The sequence below is a fragment of the Thunnus albacares genome, chromosome 3 (assembly GCF_914725855.1).
Source record: "Thunnus albacares chromosome 3, fThuAlb1.1, whole genome shotgun sequence".
NCBI classification, from domain to species: Eukaryota; Metazoa; Chordata; class Actinopteri; order Scombriformes; family Scombridae; genus Thunnus; species Thunnus albacares.
This window is the reverse complement of record NC_058108.1, coordinates 4,683,307-4,705,803: the sequence shown is the minus strand read 5'-3', so window position 1 is coordinate 4,705,803 and position 22,497 is coordinate 4,683,307. Positions and strand designations below refer to the sequence as shown.

The following is a 22,497-nucleotide window of genomic DNA, read 5'->3' as shown; positions in this document are numbered from 1 at the left end:
AACTCGCTGCCGGCGGACCGTACGGGAGGTTCACATGTTGTGTAGATCTGATATGCCGGCTGCAGCGGAAACACTGGCTCACAATATGGCAGGAAGTGGAGTCCCGTTCACAGCGGTCGGCGACGCATTTTTTTGCAAATCCCTTGCTTTGGGACGGAGCACACGTGACTCAGGCGGACTGATGTTGATGTGTATTATTTATGTTTGTCCCCAATTCATGCAGAAAGAGTGTATGTGATCCTGAGCTGTGGTTCACCAGACCTAGACAAAACTATGTCTCACAATACAGGCTTTAAACCTTGCTGATGCTATGTAGGCTACATGCAGGATAAAGTATATTTTGGACCATTTAAATGGGCGAACAGCTGACATCATATCATTCACAGTTTACTGCATGTCAGTGTATCAAAAACATAGCTTGTGGGAATGACTGTCACACATCCAAACAAGCTACAACTGTACTTACTGTTTAATATAGATGTCCCTTTTCATCTGCTATCTATACTGTTAATGTTGCCTATACATTTGTGGCTTAACACATATTGTCATATTAAGTGTACAAATGTATTTTTGTGCAAAGACTGAACCAGCAATCTATATGGTTATCACAATACAACTCATACAAATATGCTGTGCTACCTCCATCTAGTGGCCGTGAAGGTGGTGGTGTACAGCCTAAATGGGCATTCATAAAAATGAATTATATGGACAATTCTTTTTTATAGAGAAACATAAATCTTAGTGATTCTCCTCTGCAAGATTTTTTTCTCAGTTGTGTGGTAAATAAAATGTTTCTTTGTCTTTTATGGATTTCTGTAAAGATGTGTGTTTGAGCTCTGACAGACGCAAACTGCGGGTGGATTAAAAATAAAAGATGAAAGCTGAGCCAATTACTCTATTAACACTATATAATGCATTCTGTAAAAAAGAAAAGAGAAAAAACACCCACATGTACACACACACACACACACACACACACACACACACACACACACACACACACACACACACACAAGTGTATGTTTCAATATTGCAGAGCAGATTTTATTCTTACAAACATCAGATCAGCCATAAACTATGTTTTTGTGTATTGGTCCGTTGAGCATTGTAGAGGAATGTTTGTTTGGGTTATCATAATATTTTCATATATATAGTGTATTTAACAGTCATATTTACAATGTGCATTATTGTCTTTTATGAACAAATCTGGAGACAGCTTTTACATCAAAAGACTACTGGAAAACACTATATAATTCATAATTTCACCTGAAAAAATCCATATATGGTTCTTATATGTCACATGCTGCATCATGTTGGATTACTGGAACACACTGAAGGACAAGTTCACAATTTTTCAAGTCTGTCCAAGAACAATATTCAGGTGCCAAAATGAACATTGACACATGTTTTTCTTCCTGTAATCATTCTTCCTGTTCAAGACTGACTGTGCCGCAATGTATTTAAAAGTTTATCTGAAGCTAATATGAAGCTTCAGGCGTCCAAATTTGTCAAATCAAGTCAACGTTTTTCAAAGTTAGTCTTTTTAGTGCAAAATTCCCTCTTTTTGTTGCTTTAATTTTACTGCAGATGAACAGGAAAACACTCTGTCCAGACACAAAGGGTTTTTTTTTTTTTTGCTAAACTATATTTAACTAACTCAGACGGCTGAAGCCTCATATTATCTTCAAATAAACTTTTTAAATATATTTTTGCTCAAAACGGGGACTGTGCATTTTGTCCTCAATCACTTACATTGTAAACATAGTTGGAGGTTATCTTCTCCAGTATGAACAGTATGTTCTTACAGTATGTTTAGTATGATCAGAAGGAATGATTACAGCAAGAAAAACCGGGTTGACTGTTCATATGGGCACCTGAGTGTTGTTTCATAAAACATAAATGACATTGAACTTGTCTTGAAAACAGGAAAACCGAAATGAAGCAAATTGTATTTGTGAACCAATATTATTGTAAAGAACCCCTCATACAGACTGTGTGGTGAATAAAACAGACTACGTGTTGAGTCTCTTCATACTGCAGTGTAATGAACACAAATAAATAGTTCCTACAAGGTAATAGACATTAAAAAATGATGGTTTGCAAAACAACAACAAAAAAACTGTTCGTGATATCATCAGGCTGCAAAATGTGTATTTCCTTATTATTCGTAATGACTTAACTGGTGAGCATTGTGTATTATGCATCATTTAAGGACTCTGTTGTGTTAACGCTGTTTTTATTATGTTATTATCAGCCCTTGTTGTTAATAGCTGCATATAAATCAGTTGCTACAGATAAAGGACATGTGCGTTATTATCAATAAAGACAATGAGGTCAACATGACTGAATCATTGTTGTTGACTTATATTTGGGTCAGATGCAAAAGCAAAGACAAAAGAAACAAAAGACAAGAAATCAACATGGAGCACTAGATGAATGGGACATATGATAGGGTCAGGGGTTAGTCTCTACTTCTCTAGCAGGAACAGACGCTAAGCTATCCACAGTCTGACCTACAGGCTGCTAGTTTCTGTGTTTACTTCCATTCAGAGTCAGAAAATTTCTTTTTGGAGCAATTCATGTAAAAATCACGTTTATATGGAAAGATATAGATCTCTATAATGGAGCTGGAGAGAGTAAAATTAGCATGACACATAGAGCCACAATGGCCATATTAACAGGAAATACATCAGGTTCAAATGAACCGAAATATTCCTTTAAGCTGACTCATGATTAATTGTCTCTGTTCTCTGGAATTTTTTATTGTTTTAGGTGACACCTACCCAACTGTTATTATTCATTATTTTTGTTTTGTTTTCATGCTTCGCGGAAATATGATAAAGCACCGACTAAAAGGAAAGCCATAACAGGACTCAGTGTAGATGATTGATTGGGTCTTGTGACAGCTTGAATTGAGTCAATAAGGCTTATAAGTAATTGGATGGGTTTCCTGCTCTTCCTCCTCGTGACTCTGAGGAAAGGACAAACTGGTCCTGAGTGCAGGATGTATGGAGACTATTCACACAGAGTATGTGTCATGTACTGTGAGAACCTTTATTATTCTATGGTATTTTTATCATATGAAATGCCCAGTATTCCAGTTTCCTCATTTAATTAAACCACTTATTATGGCATGTGATGTATTGATGAAATTAAATATGATCACCATTGATTACTGAGTATTTTTTTTTTTTTTTTCAAAGCCAGCAAGATTAATTGTTCTGTGAAACATCTGAACTATGCTGTTTGAGGACAAAGGATGCAAATTTATGTTTGTCATTTCCGTGTTTATAAGCACTGGCTGAAAAAAAATAATTGGATAATACAGTAAATTGTATATTTGTAAGTATGATATGCATGCAGAGACATTTTCTAAATTTCTTTTGAGTGTATACTGTTTACACTAATGTGGTCATCTGCAAAAAGCAACAACAACAACAACAAGAAAAAACAACATTTGTTGTAGATCAGAGGTTTTCAAAATGAGAGGCGGGCCTCAACAGGGGGGCTCCAAACAGTTTCAGGGGAGGCTCAGTGAATGGAACTGAAAAAATATTACATTAGTTATCAAAATGAGATCACATAGAATAGCCTAAATGTGTGTAATCTGGTTAAAGAGATAGTTAAGAGATACAATAGTTTAGGGGAATTTTTCTGTTTTTCCCACTTTCCCAGAGTCAGAAACAAATCATCATTTTTTCTCTACGACTGATTGCAATAATTGTTTTGTGGACAAAGTCATTGATATCAGAGCAAATATTCCCCCATACCATAATCAAACCAACATACCGTTGGTGTTTCCTGCTCCACAATCCTGAACTCATTTTCTCCTGATTCCTTAGAGGGCTGTTTTTCTATATTGCTGCACAAAATTAAACCTTCATCTGGTCCACTAGACATTCTTCCCTCATCCTTGTTTGAGCCATGATCAGTCTTTCCCTTTCAACTGGCTCTGTCCCTAGCCAGTTTAAACATGCTATAGTTTAGCCTTTGCTGAAAAAAACTAATTTAGACCCCACCCTTCCAATGAATTATAGGCCTTTATCCAAGCTGCCACTTAGATCCAAACTGCTGGAAAAAGTTGTCGCCCAGCAGCCAATGCTTGTTTCTAAAACACATAGCCTGTATGACTCATTTCAAACAGGTTTTTGTTAACTACATTCAACAGAAACGGCTCTTCTTAAAGTTAGTAATGACATTATGATGGCTGCAGCTGATGGCAAATGCTCATTATTGGTGTTATTTGACCTCAGCTCATGGTATTCTATTAAATAGGCTAAACTAGTTAGTGGGTATTTCCAGGTCTGCTTTGGATTGGTTCTCCTCCTACCTTGCTGTCATGCAGTGTCCCATAGGGTTCTGTCCTGGGTACTCTGTTTTTCTCTTTATATATACTGCCTCTTGGACAGATTATTAGCCATTATAGCGGCATCTCTTATCGTTTCTATGCCGATGATATTTCAGTTGATGAGAGCAACAGATTGTCCATTTTAAATGAATGTTTGGATGCCGTCAAGATTTGAATGGCTGACATCTGCTATCAGTTAAATGCATATCAGACAGAAGCTCTTATAATTGCTCCTGAAAACTTTATTCCAAACATCAAACAGCATATGGGGTCATTAAATGCTTGTGTTCAGCATAACCATCTTTGACCAGTCCCTGTCCTTTGATGATCATGTCAGTCAGCTTATGCGGTCATGCTTTTCCAGTTAAGCTAAATTAAGATTTGTGGTTACCAAGGTTGAGCTGGAGATGATTGTTCATGCTTTTATTTCTTCTTGTTTAGATTATGGTAATGCTTTTTTTCCCCCCCTGTCTCTCTGAACCGTCTCCAAACTGTCCAAAATGCAGCGGCTCAGCTTTTAACTAGAAATAACAAGCGCTAGCTCCCAATTAAATTTCACATCCATTTTAAAATACTGGTGCTAACCTATAGAGCCTTGCATGGTCAAACACCCCAGTATATTGCTGACCTCCTCCTCCCTTATTCGCCCAGTCAGGCTCTTAGGCCTGCTGAACAAAAATGACTGGCTGTCCCTCAAACCTGCTATAAAACCTGAGGTGACCATGCTTTTCAAGTTATGTGATGCTCTCCCCTTATCGCTGCAATCACTAGACTCCTGTAACTCCTGTGACATAATGTGACATCAAGCCTTTCTGAATAGTTGTTCCACATCTTTTTTGCCTTATTTCCTGGTTTGTGTTTTGGAACTTTTGTACTTCTTTATGTTTATCTTATCTCATTTGTTTTTTATCTGTGAAAGGTGCTATACAAATAAACTTTACTTACTTACTTACTAAATGTGACCTTACCAATAGACAACGGTGTCAATGGGTAATTTTTAATTTCCGTCATATTAGTCATTCTTGTTATATCTGCATCTCTGTCAAACACTTTTGACAACTTTGACGCATTTCCCAATGCTTCCATGACTTCACGATTGAATCCATTGTGATCTCAGCATGGTATGAAAATGATGATGGCATGAAATGATTTTTTTCAATGTTTATGTTTACACTGTTGTCACCTGTAATAACCCCGGATGTTTTTTAACAAGATATGAGTCAGTGGAGTACAAAATCACATTTCCTCATTCACAGAGAACTTAACCACCAGGTGCGACAAGATAAATTTGGTCTTATTAATCATTATTATTATATTAATATGTCACATCATATGTAAGTATACCACCCTCACCATTTCACCAGCAAAACTCTATTTTTTGGACATGTTTGAGTGTAGAAAACATCACATCCGCCCACAAGATTTCATACATTTTTTTGCACATTCTCTAGTAAATGCTTTCAACTTGAAATGCTGCCCACACCAAAACAAGTCATAAAACAATAATTCTGCATGCTTATCTGTTAAATTCCTTGAACTGTGATCTTACTGATTATCTTATCTCACCTACCGCAGATTGTTACTGGAAAGTCGAACATGCATGTCAAACATGCTCTCATGAGACAGTGGGGTTTTTTTTTATTCCTGTATAATTCAAAATGCACAGCGATACAACTATTGGTGTTGATGAAAGGGTGCAGAACATCTTTATTCTGGTGCTTCAGGTGCTTAATTATATTCACAACGTCACTTTATAAAACTGGTGTTAGTATTCCATACATTTTGAGACACTAGATGCTAAAAACACTCCCACATTCATCCTTTATAACACTGTGGTGGGGATCACCTCATTGAGAAAACTACCACTGTAGTGACTCTGCTCTTTCCAATTTCCTCTAGTCCTCTGCTGTCAGTGTGTATTTTCTGCATGTGTGTGTGCAAATAGCAAACCCTTGTGTACACACAGGGACGCAGACACGGTCAGGTCACAATTGCAGCTTCGCAATCAGTGATCTAAACAAGCCAAGTGAAGGACCTGACCCACTTCACAGGCTCTCTAAAATGTGTAAATAGCTGCGTGGCCTACCCCAAACAGCTCACAATGATGGGCCATCGGGCTGCTATTCTTAGAAACAAGTTACTATTTTCTCTTCGTCTTTTTTCCTTAACCCTGTTACAAGGACAGCTGAGAAATATTATGTGAGAAGAAAGAGGAAGAAGCAGAAAAAGGGTCTAAAAGAGGAAAGAAAACTATTGACCCTGGTACCACAAGAAATTTCAAAGAGCCACAGCAACAAAAAAAACCCTAAACTAAAAACATTACATTTTGATGTTCCTCTAGAAACTGGATTCTGACACCTTATACTTAATTATTCCTGTAAAGCAAACCCATGTATAATATGTATGCTCTCAATAATATTGATTACTTTGTTTTGCTTAACTACATAGAATAAAGCAATTTGGCTGGAAGGCTGAACCTTTTAATGTTATACAGATATTTGCACACCTGCACTTAATTAGAACTGCACTTCATTTGGCTCTATATTTGGCATTGGTCCTAATCTTAGATCTTACAATATTATTTTTTATAAACATATTTTTTGTTGTTTTTATGTCTTTGGCTATATGGTTGCTGTTGCCAACACTGTGTTCCTGTGACCTGTGTGTTTAATGCCTGTCTGTTTGCTTGCATTTATTAAGAAATTATTGAAACAATTGAACAACGACCAAAACAAGTAAAACTGAGAGATATTTTAGCAACACTTCGCAGCAGATAAGTATTTGAATTGTATAGTACAAAGTATTTCAGTGTAATCTTCTTTGACAAAGCAAATAGCCTTTGCTTGTAAAACTTGTAGAGAATTACTTCACTTTCAGTTCAACCAGATGAGGTCTGAAGTTGATTGAAGTTCACATTTACTAAATGAATGAAAGCTTGAACAAAGGATTGATATCTTGCTATATTTATACATTGTCAGAAAGTGTGCTCCGTGTCCAACTACTAAAGCTTTTCTTTGTGTTTTGAATTGATTGACATAGACTGTACTATGAACCCTTGAACACACGAACAATAGAATCAACAATACAATACAATCTTCTACCCACATTTTTTTCTCAAGCTGAGCATGACAACCTCCACCCATCCAGGCTCCAAATTATTCTTTTTCCCTCCCCTACCTCCATACATGAGACACTGTCACCCAGCTGGCCAATCACAGGCTGACACAGACAGACCGCGGCTGAAAAAGAAGCACAAGAGAGGCTGCACACTTCTGCAAACCAGTCATATATGACACAATCTTAGAGAACACATGATACACACACACACACACACACTCCATCATTTTGCAGTCACTAAACTTCTCATGCTGTAACTGAGCTGTTTTTTCCTTCTCATCTACACCTTCAGTGAGGATTTGCATGACTTCAGTTTTATTAAAGATAATTTTCTTTTATAAATTTTCTCTTCGCTGTCTGTCTTGCACACATCTCCCAACATGGGCCCTCTGACAGCTGCCCTGCTGTTTTCGTTACTTGGTGAGTACTTTGTAATTTTTAACTTTTGAATAAAGTGGATCTCATAGATGAGTCTAATGTTACTATGTGTCATGTAGGCGGAGAGGTTTTCTTCAACAACAGCTGGTAATTTCAGTGATTAGTTTCTCTTCTTTGGTTGATGTTGTATTTTTATGTGAAATCATCCCTTTCCCTTGGTTGGTAGTAAAACCTGCAGGCTCTCAATTACTCATAAGCATGTAGCTAATGATTCCTGGGTTAATCTTTCTTTATCATGTTTTACTTGTTCTGAAACCAGTTGTGCAGTAGTTTTACCAGCAGCTCAGTTTTATTGATATGAGCTTCTCAGGTTGCATCTCCCCCCTGAGAATCCCACGATGTTGTGGAAAGGCTTGAAACGATGTAAATGATAAAATTAGAAACATCTGATATTAGTAAGCACTCTAAGTGAATCCCAAACATTTGCAATTTGCTGAAAATATAAGAAACTGACAATGCAACCAACTGATGCCTGTAATGTATAACCTTTCAAACAGTCTGCTTTTTTATTGATCATTTTGTATTTCCCAGAGTTCAATAGGATTCAAAGAATCCTTAGTTTTATCTTGCACAGGCAATGAGATATTTTACCAGACATTTAGTACATCAGGGTGGTGAGGAGGATTACCAAATTAGTGGGATTAGTGTGATGTGTTACATTGAAATTCTGAGAAATCCAGGATTTTCTTTTCCCAAAAAATGGGGCTCACAGAAAAGGCTTTGATCCAGAATTCAGGTTTACTCAAAGTCTGTGTCTCAGAGGCAGATGATGCCCTGATACTAACCTGCTATATTAAATATTGGTCGTAGTCCAAGAAAACTTCTGAAGTTCCTTCTCTCAACAATCGAGATTGATCCATGTTACAACTTTCTGACTAGACCAAAACAGTGTTTTTTCCAAAGGTCTGCCTCACTAGTCCTTCATCTCATTTATACAATGGCCAGAGAATAATTTCTATTTGTCCTATTTATATATTTTAATAGAATTAAAATTGCAACTAAAATAGAGCTAATGATTTTACACCAGAACTGTGATCACATTGTGAAAGTAGCATTTCCACTATTGATTCTCACTTCAAGTGCCATACAGGCTGAATAACTTTACAGAAATGAAAGCGTCTACTATATTTAACTTCTTACTAATAGAAACCTGAGAGGGGTTACAAAGAAATTTAGATTTAGATGTATTTCCACCTGATGGTGGCTATTGTGCCACTTAACAACTTAATCTAACAACATATTTAAAGTATCTTGCCTAACAAAAGAATTGTTCAGAGTTATAGGTTATTTGAAACAACATTATGTGTAACTTAGTCAAGTAATATGTGTGATGTTTCTGTGATATAGCAGTTGTGTGTCTGGAATTTACAAATTCAAGTCTTTAAATAGGGACAACTGCAGGCTGACTTGTGACAGCTGTCTCATATGAAGAGGTCAGCGTGGTCAGTAGACCAGCACACCAACATCATGCAGGCTTCTCCTGTATAAAAATGATATAATTCTCAAAAACAATAAACAGATAAAAGTACATGTCAAATCATGTGCCTTTAATTGTCTCAACTTTCTCTCCCATCGGTGTGCTGCCACTGATGTGGCACCTAAGGCTGCATTAATAAACCAGTATCGCCAAATAAACAGATGACATGTTGAAACAGGTTTCATAAGTGTGCTCGCTTCAGGAATGCACTCTAAAACTATCTTTATATCTTTATTATTATTATTCCATTCCTTCTTTTGAACACTTTTTTTGAGATGCTCTAACTTCCTTATACAGACATTCTATTCACACGTCAACACATTTTCATATCATTCATACTTTTCACAATACAACTTTTTTGCATAATGAAATGAATGTTATTAATAAAAACTCCACTCAACTTTAAACCCTTTCAACTCCTCTTTTAACCCTTCATACTCACTCATACTTTCATTTAAAAACTTGATTCAGACTTTAAAGCAGTCTCCACCCTTTGTACTTTACTGTATTAGTTTAACATTTCCATCCCTTATATAGTTTTTCGTTAAACCCATTTCCAGGTTTATACTTATTTCACACCTTTTCCGATTTGTATGTTGAGAATGTTGAAACAGTGTGTGTGACATCATGTCACCTCAACTTTAACCACAACCTTTTTTCAGTATTTTAACTCTTTCAAATGTTTCAATGACAAAGTTTTAGCAGTGAGCATACATACATTCTCTTCATAAATGTTCTAGTTTGAAAGAATGTTGGCAGTAGCCCAAAAATTAGTTCACACCTGTGAGTTAGAGCTTGGTATGAATATCTCCGACAGAATGAGCATTAGGTTGTGAGGTGGTAGATATGTGAACTAGAGGTAAAAAGTTTGCAAGTAAGTGGATACCTCGATACCTGTGTGGGTATTACTGTGCAAATGAGGGCTGTGCACCTCATTGTGATAGTTAATCCTCACTGGCTCACAAGAATGCACATACTGTATATCATTTGAATTTATGATGTAGCTGTAAATAGAGATTGGGATTAAAAGTACTTAAATGTTTAACATAAAATGAGATTAAACTTCAAATTACCCTGAGAGGAAAGAAGATCACTGCGCAGTGGTATCCAGGACATTTTGACTGGGGTGGTCAAGATGGGACACAGAACTACAGTGTGGGGTAGCCATAGCATAGAAAACCATAATGAAGGGCTGGTGATCAAAATGTGTAAATACAGGTGTTCAATGCATCACATTGCTTCAACCTATAGACAGGTAAATCATAATTGAATTCCAAAACTTATGTTAGCATCCATTGTAATGTTTGTACTCAAGGCCAGGTTGTTGTTTTTGCATTTTATAATACAGCATTAAATTAAAGGTGCCATGCTGACCACTCACAACAACTAAAGTTCATATTACAACCAAGAACAGCACTAAGATGCAGCTACCATTCTATTCAGTTTTCTATTCCATGTACATCACATTTTCCATTTCCACATATCCCAGTCTCTGGGAAGCAGTGGTTATTTAAACATGTCTATTTTCAGTCAGTAATTATGTTCAGGATAGACTACACAAGAGCTGTTTCCCTGTAGTAGAGTTAATATGTTATATATTACAGGTTAAGAATGAAGCTCTCGGTCCAAACTGGTGAAACACATTTATTCACAGGGGTAACCCATGCAAAACATATTTAAAACAGTTGTCTGCAATGTTATTTATATCATTGTGGCATTAGCTCAGCTTGCATCAGCTCTACTATCTTTGAACTGTGAACTTTAACTTTAGCTTACAGTCCTGCTTTACAGTTCTCTTCATGTGTAAACTGCACCTTAACATTTGCATGAATAAAACTCTCTTATGTTCCATAGTTACCTCTTACTCAGTTTACCTTATTGAAAACATCACATTATACCTTTTACTGTCTTTACTGAATGACCTAAGCAGTCTAACAATGGTTGGGAAATACAATAAACCTCACTTTCCAGTTTACATCTCTACAGGCTCACAGGTTTACCTTGGCTGGCTAACTGTCTGTATTTTAGCAATATTCTCACTCTTACACACTCTAAGCACAGATAACATTACCTACATGAAAAATGCTATTAAACAAAACTGAACAAACTACAGTTGTGGGTGTACATAAACTAAATACGGGCTTTATTTTATCACAGTGGCTGTTAATGCTATCTATTAACACACATTAGACTGTAAATTTCATGTCAATCACTAATGCTAATCACTAGCGTGAGGTGCTAATGCTTGCAGCATATACACATATCCCGGCCCCACATGTACATTCAAATTCACATTGTATGCGACCCCAAACCAATGTCCACAACACTAACAGGAGCTAACTCTATTTTGCCACCTAAACAGTCCCATTATACTTTTCTTACCTGTGCAAAACATATATAAAGTAGTTGTCAGCACATTATTCATATCATCATGGCATTAGCTCAGTTTTTGGTCACTGTAACCAGAGTCCTGAGTCCTGGGCACGTGGATGCAGCCGTTTGCATGTTCCAGTACTTTCAATTTTGAGACCTGCTTTTTTGTGACTCATGGAGAAAAGTCCACTGACTAAAGATTGGCTGTCATGGCTTCAGTCCTACAATTACTATAGTAGTTGGAAATGGTAAACTGCCCTATATCAGCTAATCAGTTGTCATCATTGATTGACCAATGACCTATCAGATCTGGGTTGACCACTAGGGTGGCCAATGAGATTTCCTAAAATTGTCTCTGCAGCAGAAAAAGCCTCAACTTAACAAAGGGCACTCACAAGATGGGAAGTTAACAAAGGGAAGTCATGGACAGGAGATTGATACAGATCAACAAAAAAGGCAGATATCAACACATTGTAAGTTATGACACACTATTTCATAGGAAATGAAAAGACTTCCTTAAATATGTGGTACTCTATGTGTGTGTGTGTTCCTGTTGGAGCAAAAACTTCTCTAAAGAGATTAAGTTTATATTGGATGATACGTCAGCAAACGATTAATATTCAATGCCAATGGAGGGAAACATCTCTGTAGTGTGGGAAAAAGTAAGGGTGTGGAGGGTGTGGTGATAGTGGTGGATGCATGTATAAAGGATTCAGTTTTGAGCTGGAGACCAGAGTTCATGTTATGGACTCAAACCATTAATTTTGGATTTCTTTATCCATGATGGGAATCTTTCCCCAACATTAACTAACTGTTTTAATTGCCTAACATCAACCATACTGTAAATTGCAGAGATTATAGGAATGTTATTTTAACAACACATTGGCAATTGAACATTCAAAAACATCACTGAACACAAGTCAAGGTTTTGCAGGGTCATCCATTATCAGCCCTGTATTTGTTGGGGTGGGTTGTGCAAGAACAATTTGCAGGAACCCAGAATACTACCATCACCTCCTCCTTGTCGTCCTTTTCAGATTCCATCTCCTGCATTCAGTTTCTGGCACCTGTAAACATGGGAGGAGTCACAGGGCAGGTGCAGTTTGACTCTGCCTCCCAGCTGGCCACTGTCAACATATCCGGTGCTGGATCCTGTGGTTCCCTTAACTTTTCCGTCAACGAGTTTCCCGTCATGTACGGCCACTTTGATCAGCCCTGTTCTGAAGCAAACATTGGCTCTAGTGTCTTTACCTTCACAGCTGATTCCGTCTCAGACTCCATCAATGTGTCACACCTGTTTGAACAGAGATCAAACTTGGATGACTTCTCGCTGACTTTGCAGACCTGTAACAGCACCAAAGTATGCACAGTTGTAAGTCGAGGTCAAACGCTCTTGACACGTCAGGCCAGGTTCACCGGACCCATTGCGGGTAATGTTTATGTCCGCCTGAACACAGACCAGACCAACCCCAGGCTTCTTGCAGACCTAGTTACAATCGGTCAGGTCAATGCCTCCAAAACAAACATCACCATCTTTGGCTCAGTGAACACTGCTGCAAACTGTGATGTTCTTCTTGGAATATTAGATCCCTCAGCTTTGATCCGTCTGGGAGTCATAAAGGTTGGAACCCCTTTACAACCTGAGAAGTCCCGTCTGGACCTCACTAGCTTCAATATCAACACTGCCTTTCTTCTCCTCCCTATGGGGTCAAGTTACATGTGTGCTCAGATCTATAATGTGCCAGAGAAACAGGTGAGAGCCGTTGTGAATATGAGAGGGATCAAAGGATACTTCAGTTTCCATCAGGCTTCCCCGTTTGATGTGACAGAGTTGAGGGTGAACCTGAGTAACTTAGAGAGCAGAGTTGGCCCTTACCATGTCCACAATTTCCCTGTCCCTTCAGTCAGGTCACATCCCTCAAGCTTGTGCTCAAATGATAATGTGGGTGGTCACTGGAATCCATTTGGTGTCAGCCAAAGTGACCCAACATACCCCAAAGTGCCTGGATCAACACATGACAAGTATGAGATCGGTGACCTCAGCAACAAGCATATGTCCCTTGCAGGTAAAAACAATTCGGACATGGTGTTCACGGACTTCAATCTCCCTTTGTTTGGACAAAACTCCATTGTAGGTCGGTCAGTTGTGATTCACCAAACAGATGGTGCAAGGTATGTTTGCGCCAGCATTGGCTATCCTGGTGAAGTGACTGTTGCCAGAGCTAGATTCCAGAGCCCTGTGATTGGTGAGATCTGGTTCACCCAACTGAACGAATACCCTCTGTCTGATGTATCCATATTCATGGATTTATCATATGGAAACCCCACAATGAGTGAAACCAGAAACCACAACTGGCACATTCACACCTACCCCATCAGCTCAGAGAGGGATGATGATACTAGGCGCTGCAGCACGACAGGAGGTCACTGGAACCCCATGAACATTACCACAGGAGACAGCAGTTATGCCCTCCATTGTGGCTCCTCCAGTCCCTTGTCCTGCGAAGTGGGAGACCTCTCCAGCAAACACAGCACGATCAACCTTGACTCCAGAGTGGGTGGAGTGGAAGGAAAAAACTTCTTCACTGATGTAACTTCCTGGTTGCCAGGGTCAGGCATTATTGGTCGTTCTGTGGTAATCCATCAAGCAGAAAGAGGAGGGCAAAGGATTGCTTGTGCCAACGTTACAATGGTGCGGGTCCCAAAAGCAAGCTCAGGTACTTGGTTTGGCCCTGGGATATCCAGTGGGCAGGTTCGGTTCTCCCAGTCCATCCCACAAGGCCCCACACAGATAAACATATCCCTAATGAACCTGAACGCCTTAGCTGGGGGTTACCATGTTCACATACTGCCCATTGAATCTGACAGCGTGGAGCCCTGCTCGGGAGCAAACATTATGGGCCACTTCAATCCACTGGCCTGGAACGCATCAAACTCCCCTGCACCTGGAGATGGCACCTTTGACCAGTATGAGATTGGAGACATTAGTGGGAAGTTTGGGATGCTGAATGGCCTTGACCAGTCTCAGGATGTATACATGGATGCAACCTTACCATTAACGGGGCCCTATAGCATTGTGGGGAGGTCCCTGGTTGTTCATTACAGCAACGGATCAAGGTGAGAACCTGTGTGCAAAAATGCATGTCTTTGTTTTAGTGGTAGAATGCTTATTAGATGGAGAGAAAAAATCAGAGAGAGTGAAAATGAAAGAGAGACAGGAGATATAGTATGAGAAAATACTCATAGGATGGCCACAGCTTCCTATATCTAAAGAAGAAATGGTGAGCATTGTAACCACCGATCTGTAAACCCCAACTTTTTTCATAGACCATGATCCTATTTGTCATTTCATGTGCATATTATATGATACAATACATATCATAGTGTACTATATAAATACTATATGATATATAGCAGTTTGAGTAGTCATTGATGATTTTGCAGCATGTGTAGACATCCAAGCTTTACTACTCTGAGCTGCTCTCTGGCACAATAACAGATTTAAACAGGCTACTGAGGACAATTACAGGTGTAGGATGTCATAGACACTGTGCCGTATCCTCCTCATGTTTTTTATTATAACACACAGATAATCTTCTTCATTCATTGAGAGTGACTCAACAAAATATTGTGAAGGAGAAAATCCTAAAGGTTATCCCTGCAGGATTTGGATATGTTTTGCTCATCTTGTTTGTGTTTTTGTGTCTTCCTATACATGTCCATGCATGTTTGTATTCTCTACAGAATGCGGTGTGCGGACATTTCTGCTGACAGAGATCCAGATGGACAATGGACTATTGCCAAGGCTGTTTTCAGTGGCACCTTGACTGGGACAGTCAGACTGGTAAAAACAGCAGCCAAAGTCTTCCATCCATTCAATTCATTGTTTCCACTAATGCCAATTTATTTGAAACACTTACATTACAATGTACATCTGTATATAGTTTTATTTATTTTATGAATTGTGCAAAATTGTGCAAGAACTAACAATGCAAAATACAAAGTTTAATTTATTTGTTGCAGTGATACTAAATGAAATACTGGCTCTTCTCATCTCATACACCGCCTTTAAAAGATTGCATTTTTGTCTGGTGGATCACAGCTATAACTACTAACTATAGTAATCTGATGAGCACATAGCTACCCACTTTTTATTGCACAAGTTCAAGTTGCTAAACTATGCAGCGGTGGAACATTTCAAAACATTTCATTAGTGATTACAATCCATTTTTAGCATCATGAAATGGATTTTGAGTATTTCTCAAATTATTCTGAAGAAAATAGTTTTACCTAGGAGGAGTTACAAGATTTCCACATAGAAACAGAAAAAGATTTCAACAGAACATATGCAAGATATTTTTCTTGCGAATTTATTAGGAACCAAGCTGCCACAAAAACATGACAGGGTATTTCTGCTGTGCTGGACAGACAGTGAATTAATTATGCCTGTGGTGGGTTGTATCAGGGAGGTATGGGAAGCTGGGGCAAGATCATTAGCTTAGCTTAGCATCCGTCTGCTGGCTAGTAGAACCTACAGGCTCCCTGATCTAGGAAGCTCACTGAGGGAACAGCTGTGTCTGTCAGCTGCCCTCCAGAGACCCCATACTGAGCTCTGCTGCACCACATCTATGGATAAGAGGTAGTAATACAGCATCTCCTAAGAGGCAATATTAGCAAAGAAAAAAAATGGAAATGACAGTCTGGGGAATATATGTGTCCCTTTAACTTCAATCTGCTAGTTTTGTTCAGGCAGATTGAGCACAAAGTCACAGAATGGCATAACAATGCTGTATGTATGCCATATCCACAAATCCCCACTGGTGTCCATTTGAACTGCCTATGTATTTTAGAAAAGACAATCTGGTTGAAGATCAATTCAGTCCTTTTACATGTTCACTGATATTGGATATTTTGGTTTTCCTCTCTTCCAGCACCAGCAGATGTTTCCTGATGGGAGTAGCAGCGATACCACACTGGAGGTGAACCTTCAATCTGCAAAAAGGCAAAATGTAAGCATGTAACATAGGGACACACACTTTTAAACACTAATGCACCTTCAATTATTTATATAGATTTATAACAGTTCTCAAAGAACGTCTTCATGAGGAGGAAACAAGGAAACAAAAATTCAATGGAAGGTGACAATCAATGACAAACATGAGTGCATATACATATTGTGCCAACGCCCTGAAAACCTTTCAGCATACTATGAAAAACTTACAAGGAAATCGTGCATAATAGGTGAGACACCTGAATGGCTTAGTGTGCAACTGTTCCCAGAGTAGTAAAATGGACAATAACATGGAAAATGATCATGAAATAAGAGTGCACTCATGCACAATGCCAAGTAGAAACAGGTAGAAATACTGTGTAAGGGGTGGGACTCACCTAGCACCCACAACTGCTGCCATGTATAAGTCAGTGACCAGTGTCTGAGAGGGAGGAAATACTTGCAACACACAGATCCAAATTGGCAGTCCCTGTAATTTGAGGACATGAGGTTGTGTGGTCAGACACCATGGATAAATAACATGGTGCAAGCCGATTTAAGTTCCCAGACACTTATTGTTATTCAGTAAGTTAATTTCTTTGCCTTTGGTTGCAGCAGGATTTGAAAGAGATTGTAAATGTGTATCTGAAATATGTGTTCAGTGTTAACATGTATGTGTGTTACTTTGTATTTTTGTGTGATTGTGACTAATTAAAATCAAACTCTCACACTTCCATTTACTTCTCAGACTACTGAGGCATCCTTGTTCATCACAAACGACCGCGCGGGTGCCAACAACAGACAGTGCAATGGTGTTGGAGAGACGTATAATCCTTTCAACATGACATCAATGGTGAGACTGCACTGTCAACAGTTCATCAACTGATTCGGTTCATTATTATGCTGGCACTACTACATTTTTAGTTTCTTGCTTTTTCAGAATTTATAATAGCACTTATAAATCTACCTCCTGAGCCACGACCACCACGTTCAGATTCTCTACTCAGATTTTTGTTGATTTTAAGGATGGAAGATAATCTGAAACAAATTTCAGTGAACACAAGGTGCTAAAAACTTCATACTGGCTTGTTACATTTTTAAAGTTCCTCTGATACTATATGGTCATGTTCTGTATGATTTACATGTTCTGTGAGGTACTGTATGTACTTTGTATAAAAGACAAAAACCAAGAGTCAAGATAACCAACATGTTGTCCTCTACAAATACAACAGCTACAGTTGGAAATTTCAACTTTTTTATCAAATTACTTTTATTAGGCCAGTAATTTATTTATTTTGTAATTACTAGAAAAAATTGCAAAAAGATGTAAATTCTCCAAGATTGTGCTCCAAATGTGCTGTAATTAAATTTGAGCTTTAATTATACTACCATAATCAGCCTAGTCAGTGTAATTTGCAAAACTAGGCCATTTATATGTTTAAAGTTAGAAAGTTTGAGATTTTAAGATATTCTGTGCAAAGGTTTTTGTTATTAATTAATGCACTATGATGTTTCAATGACAATTGTATTCACGTCAATTAAGCATTCAATTGTAAATTCAAGCAATGATCCTTTTTCCTTTTTTTCTTTTTCACTTAACAGAAAACATGACCATTAAAGGTCAAAACATTTGCATAAACAGCTGCAATTATAGTGTCAAAATCGTGCTTGTGTGGTTCATGTGAAATGCACTTCCTTCTTTCTCTTCCTCCTTCAGACTTCCAGCTGTTCACTCGAAAACCCTCTGAGCTGTGTGGTGGGAGAGTTCTCCGCAAGAAATGGCCCAATCAGCCTGACTGTGAGACAGCTCTACACTGATAGCATCATTCAGCTCTCTGGAGACAACACAGGTACCCCCATACATGGTTCTAATAGTTACAGTCACAGTCATAAATTTGTAATTCTCTCATTTTCTATTGAAATGAGGGAAAATGTGTTTTTATTTAGAAAAGGTAAAAATCAAATAATTAAATCAAACTTACAAGTACCCGTTAATGCTAGTTCAGGATAGCTTTAGTTGAGTGCCATAACGGAAAAAAAGAACATGTGGTTTATGTTTTCTATTTTCTGTGTTTATAGTGGTCCACAGATCTCTAGTACTGAAGAATGGAGACAGTATCATCGCATGTGCTGAGATCCTCCCAGAATCTCCTTCAGCAGATCAGACCTTTCCCACTGTGACCACCTTCAGCAGGTTGAGTGTGAAAAAGAAAACCTCATACAGCATGATTCATAACCTGTCATTTGAATTTTACCTTTATCTTCTTGGCAAACTTTGATTACTCATGAACAGACGCTGTTGTTGTATGAGTGCTACCATGGTTTACGTGGTTCTTAAATTGGTCGGTGTCTTTGAGTGGACAGAATAGTTTTCAGACGTGTGGGGTCCCCGCTTGCCAGCTGAGTCAGACTCATCACAACTAAATGTCTGAAAATAATCTTTTGGTCTGAGCTCCAGTTTGCAGGATTTGTTTTGACATTGGGCCAATGTTGGCACTTTGTTTTAGTACAGTTAGGCTGACTCTGAAATGCCATTTATGACAAATCTGGCATCAATCATGTTGTGCCTACCTGGATGATTCCTACACTCGGGGGAGTAAATTCATTCATATTTCAAATGATTTCTTATTCATTTTTGAAGGAAACACTTTAACTGCATCAGTTACCTTAGTTTGCTAATATCTGTGATTGATTATAGGAATTACACTGAAAAAAATCTGAGTATCGAGCTACTATAAAGTCGATGTTTTATGTCTGTTTTTTCAGATATGACTTCCGTAGGAGGGTTGCTGATGTCCTTCAGTTGGAAGTAGCAAGAGTCACCATCCTGCCCAGATCTCCCATGTCTGCAGCTGAAGGAAGGTGCCAGAAAGTCAACTTCATGGTGTCTGGTATGCACTCCAGCTCTTAATGCTTTCCCTGAAACACCCTCTCAAAGAGAATATTCCCCTAACGATACAACAACCGAACAGTAACGCTTGAAACATGAGGAAAGATGATTTGAGGGTGTGAGTGAGTGAATGTTCTCTCTCTTTATTAATTACTTTAAGTAATTAATCATGTTAGGTAAATAAGAAGTAGACATTTCAGTGTAAACATGACTCATGTTCAATTCTTAGAAGAGGTGTTGTCCCAGTGGTATGTGAGACCATAAATTATAATGACTATAACTATGGCAACACCCAAGTTTGATCTGACACCGCAACAATTAAAATCAGCAGGTTGCAGACACACATCACCTGGTTCAGTGATGCGAGTATGAAAATATTGGTTGAATCATGTAACCTCCTCAAGGAAGCTGTCGGTATTGTTTAAATGAGGGTTGTATCACAGTTTAAGTTCACACTTCACTTCACTTCACAGTTAAGAAGCAATTATGTGCCTTCAGAGAATGTAAACTTTCTCTGGAAATGAAAAAACAACATGGGAGTGCCAAGGAGGGGAAAACCATCAGTCTCATTTGAATATTTATCTATAAACATCAAAAGAGAATCTGTACATAATAAAAGGAGGAATTAAACATTGGAAAAGCAGATTTAGCAGCACACAGGACAATGCCTTAAATAATAGGTTTTATATCTACAAACATGGCTTTGCTAGTGAAATTAGGTTTGTCTGTGTGATATCAGACTGCATGTACAACATGTAAGTCTATACAGTAAATACATAAATCAAACACATGGCTCAGATTCTTCCTCTCTAGGAGGAGATTTTTTTTTTTTTACAGCCGTGCAGGGCCTAGCTGGGCAAGCTGTGTGCCCAGGCTGTGTTCATCAGGACAATGAACAATTACGGGCATTGAAAATCTTTAGAAAACCTGAAAAATTGCTCAGTAACCTGATGCTGCAGTTGAGTGTCCGTGTGTCTCCTTTTCAGTCCCTTCCTCTGTCCCAGGGGGGAACAGAGAGGTATCTGTAGAGAGGTTTCACACAGTATAGCACAGGATGGGCATTTATGCCCTCAGACATATCCCACAAGCTAGAAAGTTTACTATGCAATCATCATCAAAAGTTGATGTAATAGAAGTTACTATTTCTGGAACATTAGAAATACACTGTAACAAGTCCATATCTGCCTTTAGACTCAAATACAGTAATTATCAAGTATAAGAAACAGTAATTGTGGCTTGGACAGTCTATTTGTAATTAAGCATTGCCACATTGTCTGTATCTTAAAGGGGATGTCAACGCAGAACTTCTGAAGTCTGTCAAAACCAGTGAGAAGATGGGCAACTTCAAAGAGTCTGACCGATGTTCCAGTAAGTATGCTGCTTACTGTAATCATTGTCTTCACTGCACCTTAGGTGCATAACTGGAAGAAATGAATGAATAACTGGAAATTGTTCATACCCTTCATTAAAGGGAGAATGGCATTCAGAACTACTACATTCTTGGAACACTTGTATTTGTATATATGAGCAGCTCTCTATAATTAACATTTCTTGTTCAACCATACACTGACATGAGATGTGTGATGTTTACAACCTGGAGAGCATGGAAGTCGTGCCAACCACTGATAAAATAAACAATTCAACTAAAACATTAATTTCATACCCAGGGCCATGCTTTTAAAGATTACTAATTTACACAATGTTAGGTTACTGTTTCAGAGTGTAAAAATAGCATATTTTAACAGAGTTTCATTTCTCATTTGAATAACCTATGGAAACATTTCTGGTCTGATGCCTTCAGGGAATAAAGGTGTGCTGCTGGTGCCGGGAAGCTTTCTTCTTGGCTTGATGTCTGTTGCTGCATACCTGCTGCCTTCTACAACCCACGTATAGTTCAGAGATTCAGCCACACCATGCATCATAACTGGGTATACATGGATCCTCAAACTGTGAACATGATTATGAAATGTAGCCCACCAAGTGATATAATGGTCATCTGATTTACTATCCAGCAAAATAATAACTGTGTCTCTTTGTACAACTTTTGTCAACCAATAAAGATCTTTCTATTTTACTATTTGATTTTTTGCAAATACCATATTAAATGCTCAATGTAGCCTTTAGAAACTTATTTTTTTCCACAACAAATATTGCTCATATTTCATTCATTTGAAATGTTAAATGGTTGGGTGAAGTCAATGCTGTACTTTTTCAGATCTCCAGATGTTTGCCTTTATGTATGCACTATCAATTTCCTTGTCAACTTTTGTGTAAAAATTGTGAATAAAATGCGATATTTGTATGCTGTGTGCCAGTAATTATTGAGATTTACACAATGACTGTGGGAGATGCTATTCAAATACCGAAATGATTAAATAATAGGCTATTCATATACTAATTCGGTACCACTTTCTAAAAAAGGCACCCTTTATGAGAGGCATGTAATTGTAATTACTTTATTAATGGTTTCAAATTGACTAGCTAATTCTTCATAGATCAGTTACAAGCCTTTAATATGAGCAAATTTTGGGTTGCCTGGTGTTTATCCTCCTCCTTTTTTTTTAGTTTTTGAGTTCTTTAGTATTGCTTCAGAGCATATGAACGAAAATGAATTTATTAACTTATTAACATTTACAACTAAGGACAAGGACTTCATGGATAGTTGTAAAAACACTTTATTATTAACTGGTAGATAACTGACCTATAAAGTATTAGTTAAAGCATAAGCTATCAATTATAAATTATAAAGCCTTTTCAGGGTTCTTCATTAGACAGTGGTACATTTTGGCAAACAAGGAGCCACAAATGTAACAAAAGGCAGTAAAAGGTTATCAGATAAAAAATTATAACAGATTACATTACTA

The 22,497-nt window shown here is 38.0% G+C and overlaps 1 protein-coding gene across 1 annotated transcript; it reads left to right on the top strand.

The window, feature by feature from the left end:
- The first annotated feature begins 7,670 nt into the window (after window positions 1-7,670).
- Window positions 7,671-21,888, top strand: cusr (Copper-only SOD repeat protein). Its single transcript, XM_044345714.1, has 10 exons — window positions 7,671-7,885; window positions 12,791-14,870; window positions 15,498-15,597; window positions 16,685-16,762; window positions 17,492-17,596; window positions 18,461-18,593; window positions 18,823-18,937; window positions 19,510-19,634; window positions 20,921-21,001; window positions 21,435-21,888. The coding sequence occupies exons 1-10, from the start codon at window positions 7,846-7,848 to the stop codon at window positions 21,524-21,526; spliced, it is 2,949 nt and encodes a 982-aa protein (XP_044201649.1). The 5' UTR covers window positions 7,671-7,845; the 3' UTR covers window positions 21,527-21,888.
- Window positions 21,889-22,497: the final 609 nt, after the last annotated feature.